This window comes from Gopherus evgoodei, unplaced genomic scaffold (assembly GCF_007399415.2).
Source record: "Gopherus evgoodei ecotype Sinaloan lineage unplaced genomic scaffold, rGopEvg1_v1.p scaffold_92_arrow_ctg1, whole genome shotgun sequence".
Lineage (NCBI taxonomy): Eukaryota > Metazoa > Chordata > Testudines > Testudinidae > Gopherus > Gopherus evgoodei.
The window spans coordinates 29,519-45,398 of NW_022060113.1; the positions used below are offsets into that span (position 1 = coordinate 29,519).

Below are 15,880 nucleotides of genomic sequence, written 5' to 3' on the forward strand. Positions count from 1 at the left end.
CCCTGCACAGCATAATCTCATCTTGTCTCATTTCTTACCTGCTGTTGGACGTGCACTGTTCCAAATTATAGCCACTAGGAACCAAATCACTGATCATGATTGCAACATTAGTGGCTACAAGAGCACGTACAACAGCAGCGGCTTTCAAAGTATTAGCAGGGGATTCCCATCCATCCCCTGCATCTGTTTCCAATGGAAAAGCGTAGATTGCCCCTACCATAACCGAATCCCCATTGCTCTCCAGACTGAGATTCTCAGACGCGTCTATGGAAGTTAAGTTTCAGAGTAGCAGCCGTGTTAGTCTGTATCTGCATCTAAGAAGTGGGTTTTAGCCCATGAAAACTTATGCTCAGATAAATTTGTTAGTCTTTAAGGCGTGGTCTACACTACACGTTTATACCAAATTTATCAGCGTTAACCCGATTTAACCCTGCACCCGTCCACACAGCGAAGCCCTTTATATCAATATAAAGGGCTCTTAAAACCCATTTCTGTACTCCACCCCGATGAGGGGAGTAGCACTGAAATCGGTATTGCCATGTCGGATTAGGGTTAGTGTGGCCACAATTCGATGGTATTGGCCTCTGGGTGGTATCCCACAGTGCACAATTGTGACCGCTCTGGAAAGCCATCTGAACTCAGATGCACTGGCCAGGTAGACAGGAAAAGCCCCGCGAACTTTTGAATTTCATTTCCTGTTTGGCCAGCATGGAGAGCTCACCAGCACAGGTGACCACGCAGAGCTCATCAGCACAGGTAACAATGCAGTCTCCTGAGAATCGAAAAAGAGCTCTAGCATGGACTGCACTGGAAGTACTGGATCTGATCGCTGTATGGGGAGAGGATTCCGTGCTAACAGAACTCCGTTCCAAAAGACGAAATGAAAAAACATTTGAAAAAATTTCCAAGGCCATGATGCAGAGAGGCCACACCAGGGACTCAGTACAGGGCCGTGTGAAAGTTAAGGAGCTCAGACAAGCCTATCAGAAAACCAAAGAAGCAAACGGAAGGTGCGGGAAAGGGCCGAAAACATGCCGCTTCTATGCTGAGCTGCATGCAATTCTAGCGGGGTCCGCCACCACTACGCCGCCCCATCCGGGGATTCTGAGGTGGAGGTGGTAATCTCAGCCATGGCTGAGGATTCTGTGGACGGGGAAGAGGAGGAGGAGGAGGAAGAGGAGGGTGAGCTTGCAGAGAGCAGACAGCACTCCATTCTCCCCAACAGCCAGGAGCTTTTTCTCACCCTGTTGAAATTACCCTCTCACCCCTCCCAAGACACTATCCCAGACAATAAAGCCATGGAAGGGACCTCTGGTGAGTGTACCTTTGTAAATATAAAATATGGTTTAAAAGCAAGCGTTTTTTAATGATTAATTTGCCCTGAGGACTTGGGATGCATTCGCGGCCAGTACAGTTACTGGAAAAGTCTGTTAACATGTCTGGGGATGGAGCGGAAATCCTCCAGGGACATCTCCGTGAAGCTCTCCTGGAGGTACTCCAAAAGCCTTTGCAGAAGGTTTCTGGGCAGCGCAGCTTTATTCCGTCCTTCATGGTAGGACACTTGACCACGCCATGCATGTAGCAAGTAATCTGGTATCATTGCATGACAAAGCCTAGCTGCGTATGGTCCCGGTGATTGCTGGCATTCAAGCAACATCCGTTCTTTATCTCACTGTGTTATTCTCAGGAGAGTGATATCTTTCAGGGTAACCTGGTTGAAATTCAGAAATTTAATTAAGGGGACAGAGATGGCCATTCCTACTGGGCTGTTTGCCTGTTGCTTAAAAGAAATCCTTCCTTGCAGGTAGCCAAGCAGGGGAAAGGCGGTGTGAGTGGCGCTGAGCTTTTACACGTTTGGCTAGCAGGGATCTTCCCTGCTATCAGCCACGTGGTGCGGGGCAGGGGGGTGTTTAGCAGTGATCTTCCATGATACCAGCCATGCGGTGGGGGGAGGGGTAAAGCGATCATCCCAGAGAATTGGATGGGGGGTGGTTTCTGCTGCTGCATGTTAACAGGAAAGAAGCAGCACTGAATGGGCTTTGCTTGGTATTTGGTAAAGGAGGGCACTGGATATATGAAGGGTGCAGAAGACAATGGCTTACCATGGCCGCATGCAAGCTGAATTCTGCTGCCCGGATCTGCGTCTGTGAGATCTCTAACACCAGAGCCGCAGGCACTCAATATTAAGATGCAAAATGCGACCTTGTAGTGAAATCACATGTGCTATGTAAGGTGAATAGTGTTGTTCACCGTGAAAGAGTATAAGCATTGTTCTGTAAAATGTATCTTTTTAAATACTTCTCTCCCTTTTTTCCCTCCCTCATGCAGCTGCAAATTTTTCAAGCCTCCCTACTCCATCCCGAAGGCTATCTCAGATAAGGCGGTGGAAAAAAAAGACGCTAGACGAAATGTTCTCGGAAATCTTGGAAGTGACCCGCAATGAAAGAGCTCATCTGAATGAGTGGAAGGACGTGGTATCAAATTACAGGAAAGATGCCAGTGAACGTGAGGACAGGAGGGACGCTCGAGATGAGAGGTGGCGTCAGGAAGATCAGAGGAGGCTTGACGCAATGCTGGGGCTGCTGCGTGATCAAACTGACATGCTCCGGCGTCTGGTGGAGCTTCAGGAAAAGCAGCAGGATCACAGAGTGCCGCTGCAGCCCCTGTGTAACCAACCTCACCCCTCACCATGTTCCATATCCTCCTCATCCAGATGTGTAAGAACGCGTGGGGGGAGGCTCTGTGCACCCGCCCACTCCACCCCCATGGACAGCCCAACCAAAAGGCTGTCATTATTTTGAAATTTTTTTAGTGGCCTTTTCCTTCCCTCCTATCCTCCTCCGAAACCACACCCGGGCTATCTTGTCAGTTCTCTCACTCTTTTTATAATGAATTAATAAAGAATACATGCTTTTTAAACGATAGTGACTTTATTTCCTTAAGCAAGCTGTAATCGAAGGAGGAGGGTGGGTTGTGTACAGGAAACGAGTCAATCAAGGGAGGGGGTTCATCAAGGGGAAACAAACACAGCAGTCACACCATACCCTGGCCCATGAAGAAACTCGTTTTCAAAGCTTCTCTGATGCGCACTGCTTCCTGGTGTGCTCTTTTAATCGCCCTGGTGTCTAGCTGCGCATAATCAGCGGCCAGGTGATTTGCCTCAGCCTCCCACTCCACCATAAAGGTCTCTCCCTTACTCTCACAGAGATTGTGGAGCACACAGCAAGCAGCAATAACAAAGGGGATATTGGTTTGGCTGAGGTCTGAGCGAGTCAGTAATGTGTGCCAGCGTGCCTTTAAATGGCCAAATGCACATTCTACAACCATTCTGCATTTGCTCAGCCTGTAGTTGAACATCTTGACTACTGTATAGGCTGCCTGTGTATGGCTTCATGAGCCATGGCATCAAGGGGTAGGCTGGGTCGCCCAGGATAACTGCAGGCAATTCAACATCCCCAACTGTTATTTTCTGGTCTGGGAAGTAATTCCCTTGCTGCAGCCGTTTAAACAGAGTAGTTTTTCTGAAGACGCGAGCATCATGAACGCTTTCTGGCCATCCTGCGTGGATGTTGGTGAAACGTCCCTTGTGATTCACCAGTGCTTGCAGCACCATTGAAAAGTACCCCTTCTGGTTTATGTACTGGGTACCCTGGTGCTCCGGTGCCAAGATAGGGATATGGGTTCCATCTATCGCCCCACCACAGTTAGGGAATCCCATTGCAGCAAAGCCATCCACTATGACCTGCACATTTCCCAGAGTCACTACCTTTCGTAGCAGCAGCTTAATGATTGCTTTGGCTGCTTGCATCACAGCAGCCCCCACAGTAGATTTTCCCACTCCAAATTGATTTCCGACTGACCAGTAGCTGTCTGGCGTTGCAAGCTTCCAGAGGGCTTTTGCCACTTGCTTCTCCTCTGTGAGGGCTGCTCTCATCTTGTTTATTCTGGCTTTTCAGGGCAGGGGAAAGCAAGTCACAAAGTTCCATGAAAGTGCCCGTACGCATGCAAAAGTTACGCAGCCACTGGGAATCATCCCAAACCTGCAAAACTGTGCGGTTCCACCAGTCTGTGCTTGTTTCCCGGGCCAAAATCGACGTTCAATGGCTAGAATTTGCCCCATTATCATCAGAATCTCCAAAGTGCACGGGCCTGCGGTTTGAGAGAATTCTGTGTCCATGTCCTCATCACTCTCATCGCCGCGCTGCCGTAGCCACCTTCTCCTCACCTGGTTTTGCAGGTCCTGGTTCACCATAGACTGCACGATAATGCACGAGGTGTTTACAGTGTTCATGATTGCTGTCTTAAGCTGAGCAGGGTCCATGCTTGCTCTGCTATGGTGTTTGCGGAGTTCACCCAGGAAAAAAGGCACGAAACGGTTGTCTGCTGCTTTCACGGAGGGAGGGTGTGAGGCTTTACCCAGAACCGTCCATGACAGTGTTTTTTGCCCCATCACGCACTGGGATCTCAACCCAGAATTTCAGGGAGCGGGGTTAAACTGCTGGAGCTATGGGATAGCTATGGGATAGCAATCAACAGTTCAATGCTCCGGAAATCAAAACTAGCCTATGTACATGGACGCACACTGCCGAATTAAAATGCTTAGTGTGGCCGCGTGCACTCGACTTTATACAATCTGTTTTTAAAAAATGGTTTCTGTAAATCAGAATAATCCCGTAGTGTAGACATACTCTAAGCAAACTCCTAAAAAAGTGCTCTGCTAATGTAACAAGGGAGATTTAAACCAGGCCACTTCAAAAGGAAGATTTGAATCCACGCCTCCTGAGATCAGAAGCCCTCCTTGTGGGAAAGACAAGAGACTTGAGCTTGGTGCCTTAGACCACTTGGCCATCCTGACACAGTGACAAAGACCAGCTCTCTCAACCCTCATTTTCTTCAACATTGTATGAGCCGCTCAAGGAGGCCAAGACAGCGTCTCTCTTTCAACACCTACATCACATCTGGTTTTTAGACACCATCACCCTCATCTAAAGTTGCAGGTTTCCTACAACCCTGTGCGTTCTGAGGTGTTCTAATCTCCCCCCTCTCTTATTCGGGGAATAAAAGATGGACACTAGGATAGAGGCAGAATAGAGACACTTAGCTTAATGAGAACCTCAAACTCCCGCACGGCGGGCCACATAGTCAAGCAGCCAGCACTCACAATCAGTACCGGCCTTGTTTGTTTTTTCTTCCAAAATAGCTCAGCAGTCAGGGTGTTGAGCCCTTCTGGAAATCTTGCAAGAGAGTTTGGAGCCTGAATGGGAGTTGAGTTCTTATGAAAACGATGTTTTTGTTTTGTTTCAGCAAGAAAATTGGGGAAAAAATATTAATCTAGGGTGAACCTGGATGTTTCTTGCTCTTTTCGTTCAGCTCCACTAGGCTGTTTTGAAAGCTGGTCCATTCCCCATTACAGAGGGTAGAAGCAGAGAGAGCGAAGGAACCCCTGTGCTCAGCATCGCAAGCTGAGCCCAAGGAAAAGCATTGAAACACGCTCAAATGACGCTTTAGGTTCATCGGTCAGAATCACAAGAGCAAGACAAAGAAATCTCAAGAGGAAGAGTCCTCTGCTTTCATTTACCCCATCGCAACCCTCTTGACTTCTCCTTCTGCCTACCTAGAGGCTCGTCCAGGAAAATCACTCAGCTGATTATAATTTGGGCAGAGAAACCCATGTGAGCGGATAGCATTCTGACTTTGTCTACGGGGTCTCTCAGCTTTGGCTTCCCCAGTTTGTCAACTCGGTGCAGGCAGGAAGCAGGCTCTCCTCGGCTTTCGCAAGCCACTTTCTGTCCAATTTGGGAAACCGGTCCAGTCTCCATTCCCCTGTGGGAACAAGAGCAGAGAGTGAAGGACGCCCTCTGCTCACTTTCACCAACTGAACCCAATCCGAGGCATTGAAAGAAATGGAATTACGCTTCCCGTTCCTCCGTCAGGATCACCAGAGAAACAGACAAAAATCCCGAGGAACAATTCTTCTCTCTTTTATTTACCCCCAACGCAATCCTCTCCGCTTCTTCTGCCTCCCTCGAGGCTCTTCCAGGGAGAAAAATCATTGAGCTGATAGGATTTGGGGGATAGAAACTGAGAGAGGGGGTTTGATAGCTCCTGAGAGGATGTTGACACGATCGAAGAGCTCGCTCGGTTTTAGAAGCCTCCTATCCTGGCTCCTTTGTTGTCAATTCTGTGCCGTCAGGAAGCAGCGAAAGCAGGGTAGGTAGGGCACCCGGTGACGTTGCGCTCCATATGTTTTCTGGAAATATGCTTATAAGTGTGAGTGTGATGTAAGTGGAATAGGCTTTATGCAAAAGGTCTCTTGTAAGGTATCCTAACAAAGGTTCTAAGCTACTGAAGATATGCCTCCTATTTGTATGCATGTCTCATTCTTGTATCTGAAGCCAGAAATCTGAAGTCTAACTCTGAGGTCCTATTGTAATTGTGCAAAGCGTGGGCCACTAATGGTGGTTTAAAACCTTGACGGCTCCCATTGACCCAGACAATTGGTTGTAAATGGTTTTTTGACCTGCAAACCTTCCTGTGTACGTGTGGGCCAAGCCAGGAAGAATGGAGACTAGGGGTCTTACAGAGACCACGATACTGGAATCCATCTTAAATCTGGTCTTTTTCCATTTAGAAGGAAGGGTGAGGACCCAGAGAGACAAAAGATTCCCGCCTTAAGCCAAAGCTAGAAAAGGGGGTGAAGCAGGACAAAGGGGCTGCCAGTCATGAGAAAACCCCTGCTAAGATGTCTGCTGGAAGTAAGAAGGCCCGTAGCAGGGGAAAGGATTGGGCCCAGACTAGGAAGGAGTCTAGTGTGTGAAAGAAGCTGATTGGAACCACCTCTGAGGGTGAGCTATTCCCTGGAATCAGTTTCTTTATGTCTTAGGCTTAGGTTTTTTGTTTTATTTTGCTTGGTGACTTCCTTTGTTCTGTCTGTTATGACTTGAAACCACTTACCTCCTCCTTTTTATACTTAATAAAAATGACTTTTGTTTCTTAATAAACCCAGAGTAAGTGATTAATCGCTGGGGGAGCAAAACGCTGTGCATATCTCTCTGTCAGTGATCTAGAGGGTGAAGAATTTAGAAATTTACCCTGTATAAGCTTTATAGAGAGTACATGGGATTTGTTTGGGGTTTTGGATCCCACTGGGAGCTGAGTGTCTGGGTGCTGGAGACAGGGGCTGAGCTGTTTTTAGTTTAAGTCTGCAGCTTTGGGGGTGTGGCCCAGAGCCTGGGTCTGTGTTGCAGCAGGCTAGGGTGCCTGGCTCAACAAGGCAGGGTTCTGGAGTCCCAAGCTGGCAGGGAAAATGGGCTCGGAAGTAATTTCAGTCCCAAGGGGATCTCTGTGACCGAACTCATCACAGTGGCATGGTCGAGCAGGATATGTGCCCAGCTGATTGCTTTGAGACACTGGTAGTGATTTTTAAGTGTGTTGTCTGGAGGACACACAAAGTGCTTATTCGGGAAAGGAAAGATGACTCCTTTGGTTGCAAAAATGACTGGGAAAGCTCTGGATATATTCAGTAAGATGCCTATTGCTGCGGCTTCAAACTATGGTCTATTTAAGGAATTGATTTTGAAACAAGTTCAGATTATGCCCGAAACCTAAAGGGTTAAATTCACAACTCTTTCAACTCCCAGAGCCCTTCTACAGCACAGATGATTTGTATACACCTTCACCGTGAGCCAAATTGGCAGGTTTCCGGGAGCCCTGCGAGTCCTATGTTGTTTTAGTCTCCCTGCTGATTTATTAGGAGAATAAAAGATGGACACCAGAACTGAGGCAGACTACGGACACCGCATTCTGAGAAAACAATGGTGAACCTCCAACGCCAGCAGCGTGGGCCATGTAGACAGGTAACCAGCACCCACAATCTTGACAAACTTTTTTCCAAAATAGGAGTTATTTTGGAAAAATAGGTGGAGCCTTTTTGACAATCTGGCTAAAGATTTTAGTGCCTAACTGGGAGCCTAGTTCTTCTGAAAATCTGGCTCTAATGGTGGGTGTGAGACCTTCTGAAAATTCTAGCCAATGTGTCTGGAAGCTCCAAGAACCATCACAACTTTGAGCATTTACTAGAAGAGGATGAAAAAAACCTTCCTTCCTTGACCTATAATCAGCTTGATTCCAGGCTGAGGTTTCAAGAGAATTGATTTTACTCTTAGATGCAATGCGAAACAAACACCCCCCTGTAGACATTGGAAGAGGGAGTCTGAAATGTATCTGCCGCTAAACCACGTTGCCTTTCATCAGTAGCCACCTGAGCAAGAGAGTAACCATTGGCCTAGAGGTGAAAGGCCCATAGCCCATGCTCAGAAGTCTTCAGCAGCTAGATCTTAGGAATGGAAAAGCTTAATGATCTTTCTCTGGGGTGGTTACTTCCAAAGACTTGTATATAGCGCTGGGTGAAAGATTTTTGGATGAATATTATATTTAGTGAAATATTTTGGTGGACCCAAAATGATTGTTTGGTTTCGGCAAGAAAAGTGAAAAAAAAGAAAAAGATCTGCAATGTTGTACTAATTTAGGTTAGGCTAGGTAGCAGGGAAAAACTAATTTGTTTGCACAAGTGAGCATATTTGTCTGAAGAAGTGTAGAGGCTGGGCTTTAAGGGGCAGAGAGCCATATTGTAGTAGTTGGTAGCTTTGCTTTCCCCAGGGCCTCCAAAGAGTTTTCAAGCATTCTGCAGGAGGTTGCATTCTTCTTGTTGAAGGACAAGTTCGGAAGGAACAATAGAGTTTTGTTGAAGAGGGTAATTCCTTGACTGGGAATTGAACTGAGGTCATGGCGGGGAAAGGACCATATCCTCACCACTAGACCACCAGGGAGATTGTTTTTGGGTTGTTGGGCTTGACTTTCTAGACCTACTTTCTGTCCAACTGAGGCCATTCGTTCTTCTTCAAAGGAGGTTAACACAAGCTCTGAGCTCTTCGTTTCCCTACGGTTCCCTTCCTATTTTTAGCACAGTCAACTGATATAAAAGAGAAACAGAAAATATATTAAAACAATTTCCAGTATTGTTATACATTGAGGCCACGTCTTTTTGTTTGTTTGTTTTTTAAAAAAAACAGTTTCATTGCCATTTTGTTTTACTCTCCAAGGGCTTACAGAAATGTAGGAGGGATGAATAAGATGTGGTTGGAATCATCAGCCTCAAGCAATCTCCACCCCAATGAAGAGGGCCAGTGGAGGATTTGAGAAAGAAGCAGTTATCTCAACTACTGAGCACTGGCGAAGATATAGAAAGAAGTAGAGAAGCTCTAGATCCCTGAGGGGGGAAAATCAGCTTCTGAAAGGTTACTTTTGCCCTGGCTAGAAGAGCCTCAACTCTCTTAGGAGCATGGAGTTGTCAATTTGTCTTCTCTGCATGACCTACTAAAGGTCCCAGACAGCCTCAGCTGGTTGAGAGGACAAAGAGCGGATTCCATTGTGCCCTGAGAACATAAGGGAAAGAGTGATGTCTAAGAGTGCAAGATCAAACACCCAACATGGGGCTCGAACCCATAACCCAAAGATTAAAAGTCTCATACTTTACCAACTGAGCTAGTCAGGCTAGGCCTGATAGCATTACAAAGGCACAGACAGTGCAAAAGAAGAGCGAAGGAAGTTTCTTTGCGTGCTGAGATTCGTTTCCTGAGATTTGCCTTCTTTCCTGGTTCCTTCGCTCTCCAGCTAGCAAACAGGGCCCATTCCAAGGCTAGTTATATGCTGGTGTCTAGACCAGAGAAGTGGGGTTCATCTAGCAGCTGCTCAGAGAAACCTGTGTGGGAGGGTGGAATTTAAGATTCTCCCACCAGGAGGAGGTGCTGTTTCTCAGCAAAAGCTTCTCAGTGCCCAAACAGGGGTTAGACAAGACAGTTCCCCGCTGGCCACCAGACACGTCTTTTTGCAGGGAATCAGATCCCCCTGGGGTAAAACTCCTCCAAGGATGCGCACCTCCAGGAATGTCAGAGAAGGGAAGGACTCTTTGCTTTAGGAGGTGGGTGCGGAAACCTGCAGGTCGTTAGGTCCCTCCAGCATCCGATGAAACCCTTTGGGGGGAAGGGGCCGGGGTAGACAAAGACAGGAAAGAAGGGCTTGCAGCCCCTGTGCAAACACCATGTTCCCAGCGGTCCAAGTAAAGCAGGTGGGGGTTCAAGCATTTTGGCTGCTTTCTGAGAGCACAGAACTGACAACCTGGCAATGCTCAGAGCCCCATTCCACAGAGTCAGAATGCTATCAGCTCCCAGGCAGGGGGAGCAACACCCGTCCCTAAGTTTCTACGCAAGGACTCCTATCGACTGCGTGTCCTTCCTTGAGAGGGTGGCGTTGGGGTAAGCGAAAGGTGTGGAGGCTTGTTCTTCTTGAGTTTTCTTTATGTTAGTCTTGTGATCCTGAGGGAGGAAGCCGAAGCATCATTTGAGTTTGTTCAGTGCCTTCGGTTGGGCTAAGGTTGTGATCCTGAGCAAAGGAGTTCCAGCTCTTAAGCCCTCAGGGGAATGGACAAAGGACGAACTTAATCTGTTGGACAGAAAGGAGCCTGAAAAGATGAGCGTATGCTTCCAGTTCCTCCGTCAGGATCACAAGAGAAACCCAGAAAATCCCAAGAGGAACAATTCTTCTCTGCTTTATTTACCTCCATCGCAGTCCTCTCCACCTCTTCTTCTGCCTACCTAGTGGCTCTTGGATGGAAAAAGGTCCTTGAGCTGATAGAATTTCTGAGATAGAAACTGAGAGAGGGGCTTTGAGACCTCCTGATAGGATGTTGACACAATCTAAGAGGGCTCTTGGTTGTAGCTGCCTCCTATCTCTGCTCCCTAGGTTGTCAATTCTGTACCCTCAGGAAGCAGCCAAACCAGAGGAGGTAGAGCACCCAGTTTAGGGCTCAAGCCCAAACCCTGAGACTAAGAGTCTTACCTTCCATTTATCATTGTTTACTGTACTGCTCCCTTCTTTCTCCACTTGTATGTTTGACATCTCTACCTGCCCAACATCAAGCAGTGCCAACTTTCTGGTGGGGAATAAGCTGAAATTTACCCAACTAGGTGCCTTGAATGCATGGACTATGAAGGTATTGAAAATTCCCTCTAACTTCTCTTGCTGCTACTCTACAAAAGCTCCTAAACAAGTGCTCTTCCAGGCCACTTGTTGAGGTAGTGTCAGGAGTGGGATTTGAACCCACGCCTCCTGAAGGAGACCAGAAGCACCATTGGCGGGAAAAACAGAGTCTTGCATCTGGTGCTTTAGACCACTTGGCCATCCTGACACTAACATAGAAAACAGCTCTCTCAACCCTTGTTTTCTTCAACATTGTATGAGCCGCTCAAGGAGGCCAAGACAGTGTCTCTCTTTCAACACGTACATCACATCTGGTTTTTAGACACCATCACCCTCATCGAAAGTTGCAGGTTTCCTACAACCCTGTGCGTTCTGAGGTGTTCTAATCTCCCCCCTCACTTATTCGGGGAATAAAAGATGGACACTAGGATAGAGGCAGAATAGAGACACGTAGCTTAATGAGAACCTCAAACTCCCGCACGGTGGGCCCCATAGTCAAGCAGCCAGTACTCACAATCGGTACCGGCATTGTTTGTTTTTTCTTCCAAAATAGCTCAGCACTCAGGGTGTTGAACCCTTCTGGAAATCGTGCAAAAGAGTTTGGAGCCTGAATGGGAGTTGAGTTCTTATGAAAACGATGTTTTTGTTTTGTTTCAGCAAGAAAATTGGGGAAAAAATATTAATCTAGGGTGAACCTGGATTAATTCTGTTTTCGGTCAGCTCCAGTAGGTAGTTTCGGAAGCTGATCCATTCCGCATTACAGAGGGTACAAGAAGAGAGAGGAAAGGAACTCCTGTACTCAACATCACAACCTGAGCCCAATGAAAAGAATTGAAACACGCTCAAATGACACTTTAGATTCATCCATCAGAATCACAAGAGCAAAACAAAGAAAACTCAAGAGGAAGAGACCTCTGCTTTCATTTAACCCATCGCAACCCTCTTGACTTCTACTTCTGCCTACCTAGAGGCTCGTCCAGGAAAATCACTCAGCTGATTATAATTTGGGCAGAGAAACCCAGAGAGGGCTTGTGCTCCCCCTCCATGTGAGCGGATAGCATTCTGACTTGGTTTGCGATGCCAAAAAAACAAATCAAAAACAAAACACACACAGCTTTTAACTAGACTTCTCAGAATGAGAAGAAACCAGAAAAACTGGTTTGTAACTTGTCTTTTGCAAACTGTTAATTACCGTCCAGCTAAGCCCAGCTGGAAATCCTTTCTAACAAAGCCTTGTTAGAAAAATCTTTATCTGTTTGCCTGCAGGGTATCTGTCCTTCACTGATTCCCCAGCATCTCAAAGGAGGAACAAAAATCTGGCTTTTGGTTCCTAAAAGATCTCACCCCTACCACCATGTCAAGGTTCCTTCCCCACTCTTAAGTGTACAGATGTGGGGACCTGCATGGACACTTCTAAGCTTAATTACTAGCTTAGATCTGGTAACGCCGCCACCATCCAGAATTTCAGTGTCTGGAGCACTCCCTGTCCCCCCAAAACTTTCCCCTCCCTGGATAGCCTTGAGGGACTTCATCAGTTCTCTGGTGAACACAGATACAAACCCCTTGGATCTTAAAACAAGGAGAAATTAACCATCTCCCCTCCTTTCCCCCCACCAATCTCTGGTGAGTCCAGACCCAATCCCCTTGGATCTAAAAAACAAGAAAAAAATCAATCAGGTATTACAAGAAAGGCTTTTAATTAAAGAAAAGAAAGGTAAAAGAAAACTCTCTGGGAGAGATCAGCATACCAGGTACTCGCACAGACAACAGATTCAAAACACAGAGGATGTTCCCCTGGGCACAAATTTACTTACACACAGAAAAAATACCCAAATACCAATGATGATAATTCCCTTAGTGATACCAAGACAAGTTATAAAGAAAATAAACATAAACCTATTGATCCCTTTCTGAAACTTACTACTCTGATAAGAGGCTGGTTCCTTGATCTTTTTCACTCCGGCTGAAACTGAAACTCTCAACAAAGGAAAAACTTCCCTCCTTCCTTTTGAAACATCTTGTTCCCCCATTGGTTCCTCTGGTCAGATGTTAGCTAGGCTAGGTGAGCTTTTTAATCCTTTACAGGTAAAAGAGGCATTAACCCGTAACCATCTGCTTAGGACAGAGAGTTAGATGCCTAAACAGCTTAAGCATTTCTGAAAGTCCCATTAGATACCTATCTGCATACTGAGGAACCTAAACACCTTTTGAAATTTGGCCATTGTACCTCAATGCTCCTGTGACGTTACACCTCATAATGCCATTTGGGAATAGGCTTATGAATGTATATATGACATATTTCAGTTATGTTTTAAGCTAGCTATGCATTGTAATATTTCTCTGCAAAGGTTATGACCTACTGAATATGTTCATCCTAGTTGAATGCATGTATCATTTTTGTATTCAAAGTTATGAATATTGGCTGTTTACTTGGTTGATTTTAAGTAGCCTTAGTAAGGCATTTGGTCAGCTTCTTTAGAAAGGAATTTGCAAGTTAAGTGTCCAGTCAAGAAACATTTAATGGACAATGGATCTTGGAAAGCTCCAATCCACATACGAAGTCTACCTGAGGACGTTCAAGGTAGCATGTGAACAATGGCTGCTACCTGTAAGTTCTGAGTCATGCATGGACATGTGACTTGCCCATGTATCTCTAAAACTCCATCTTGGAACTGAATTCTGAATAGGAGAGAGGAGGGGGACCACCCATAAGAGAGTCTAAATAAAGCCCCTGGAAACTCCTCCATTTTGTCCTCAGCTGACTCAGGAGACAGCCTCTAAACCCTCAAAGGATACCTGAAAGTAACTGGAACAAAGGACAGCAACCATGAGGGGGCTGAGTGATTTCTGGATCCAGACTAGAAGGAGGCTAGTCTGTAAAAGAAGCTTACTGGAACATTTCTGAGGGTGAGATTTCATCTGTAATCATTTTCTTACTGTATTATGCATAGACTTGTTTTGTTTGATTTTGCTTGGTAATTCACTTTGTTCTGTCTATTATTACTTGGAATCAAGTAAATCCTACTTTTTTGTATTTAAGAAATCATTTTTTTACTTGTTAATTAACCAAGAGTATGTATTAATACCTGGGGGTGGGGGGAACAGCTGTGCATATCTCTCTATCAGTGTTATAGAGAGCGAACAATTTATGAATTTACCCTGTATAAGCTTTATACAGGGTAAAATGGATTTATTTAGGGTTTGGACCCCACTGGAGTTGGGCATCTGAGTGTTGGCAACAGGAACACTTCTTAAGCTGTTTTCAATTAAGCCTGCTTTTCAGGGACATTGTTCAGATCTGGGTCTCTGCTTGCAGCAGGCAAGCATGTCTAGCTCAAACCAGGCAGGGCACTGAAGTCCTTAGCTGCCAGGAGAAACAGGCTCAGGGATAGTCTCAGGACATGAGGTGGCAGTCCCCAAAGGGGTTTCTGTGATTCAATCTGTCACAGCTCCATCTTTAAAACTTAAATTATTGCATTTTCCTACTGCACAGAGGCAGTGTGAGGTTAAATCCATTAAAGATTGTGAGGTGCTCAGTTACCATGGTAAGGGGGCCAAATAAGGTCCTAACATAGATTTAAAGCCCTTAAAATAATTGAGCTGGAGACATTTACATACAATCAAATTCCTTTATTCAATGGGACCTTCATCTCCTCACCATTCTCCAGAATGCTCCCTTCACCTCCTTGTTCCTCAGGCTGTAGATGATGGGGTTTAACATGGACGTGATGACCGTGTAGGACAGAGAGAGAAACTTGTCTGTGTCTGGTGAGTAGGAGGAATTGGGCTTCATATACATAATGCAAGCCGAGCCATAGAACAGTGTCACCACGACGAGGTGTGAGGAGGAGGTGGAGAAGGACTTCCTCCTGCCCTCCCCAGATGGCATCCTCAGGATGATGGAGATGATGCAGACGTAGGACATGAGGATCAGCATGAAGGGAAAGGTGACAAAGGACATAGCCAGCATGAAGACAGCCATTTCATTGCGGGAGGTGTCTCCACACGCCTGCTTCAGCAGTGGAGGGATGTCACAGAAGAAATGTTTAATCTCGTGGGATCTGCAGAAGGGTAGGATGAATACCATGCTGGTGAGACCAAAGGACATGAGGAGACCAGTGAGCCAGGATCCAGCAGCCAGTCCAGTGGACAGCTTCCTGTTCATAACCACGGGGTAATGCAGAGGCTTGCACATTGGAACATAGTGGTGGTAGGCCATGGACGCCAAGAAAAAACACTCTGACTCACCAAGGAAAAAAGAGAAATAGGTTTGCATAGCACAGCCAATGAAAGAGATGGCTTTATCCCCAGAGAGCAGATTTCCAAGCATCTTGGAGACATTAACTGATGTGTAGCACATCTCCAGGAAGGACAGGTTCCTGAGGAAGAAGTACATGGGGGTATGAAGGGCTGGGTCAGCCAATGTGAGGACAATGATTAGAAGGTTTCCAGCCAAGGTGACTATGTAGGTGACCAGAAACACCAAAAAAAATAAATGCTGCAGGCTGGGAATGTCAGAAAAGCCCAGGAGAATGAATCTAGTGATTGTCGTGCTGTTTCTTCCCACTGTTTCTTGGCTAGTTTTCATCCTGAAAAAGAAAAGGAAACAATAGGCTGTCACAGAATACTTTCCCCCACTCCGCCGTCCTCCACTGTCATACAATTTCTTCAGATAATCTGAGTCTTCCTGTGAATTTTAGGAAGCTAAGAATGTTGTCTTTTTTACAATTTGCTGCAAACTGTGTCTCTAATGCACTAATCCTTAGAGCTGTCCTGTGCAACTTTTCTTGGAACCTGAGTGAATATCTAATAAAGTTTGAATTTCTGAGTACTTTGTGCTAGA

At 46.1% G+C, this 15,880-nt stretch overlaps 1 protein-coding gene and 1 non-coding gene across 2 annotated transcripts; both read right to left on the reverse strand.

Annotated features, from left to right (window-relative positions):
* Positions 1 to 9,480: 9,480 nt before the first annotated feature.
* On the reverse strand, positions 9,481 to 9,553 carry TRNAK-UUU. The gene has a single exon. It is a non-coding gene; the product is annotated as a tRNA-Lys (tRNA).
* A 5,130-nt stretch (positions 9,554 to 14,683) lies between these two features.
* LOC115644147 (olfactory receptor 10A7-like) lies at positions 14,684 to 15,675 on the reverse strand. Its single transcript, XM_030548264.1, has one exon. It carries the CDS (start codon positions 15,623 to 15,625, stop codon positions 14,684 to 14,686), a length of 942 nt encoding a protein of 313 aa, XP_030404124.1. The 5' UTR covers positions 15,626 to 15,675.
* Between the last annotated feature and the right edge of the window lie 205 nt (positions 15,676 to 15,880).

What these genes read in the sequence shown, in the direction of transcription:
- LOC115644147 (XM_030548264.1), bottom strand. Translation starts at nt 15,625, where the DNA reads ATGAAAACTAGCCAAGAAACAGTGGGAAGAAACAGCACGACAATCACT.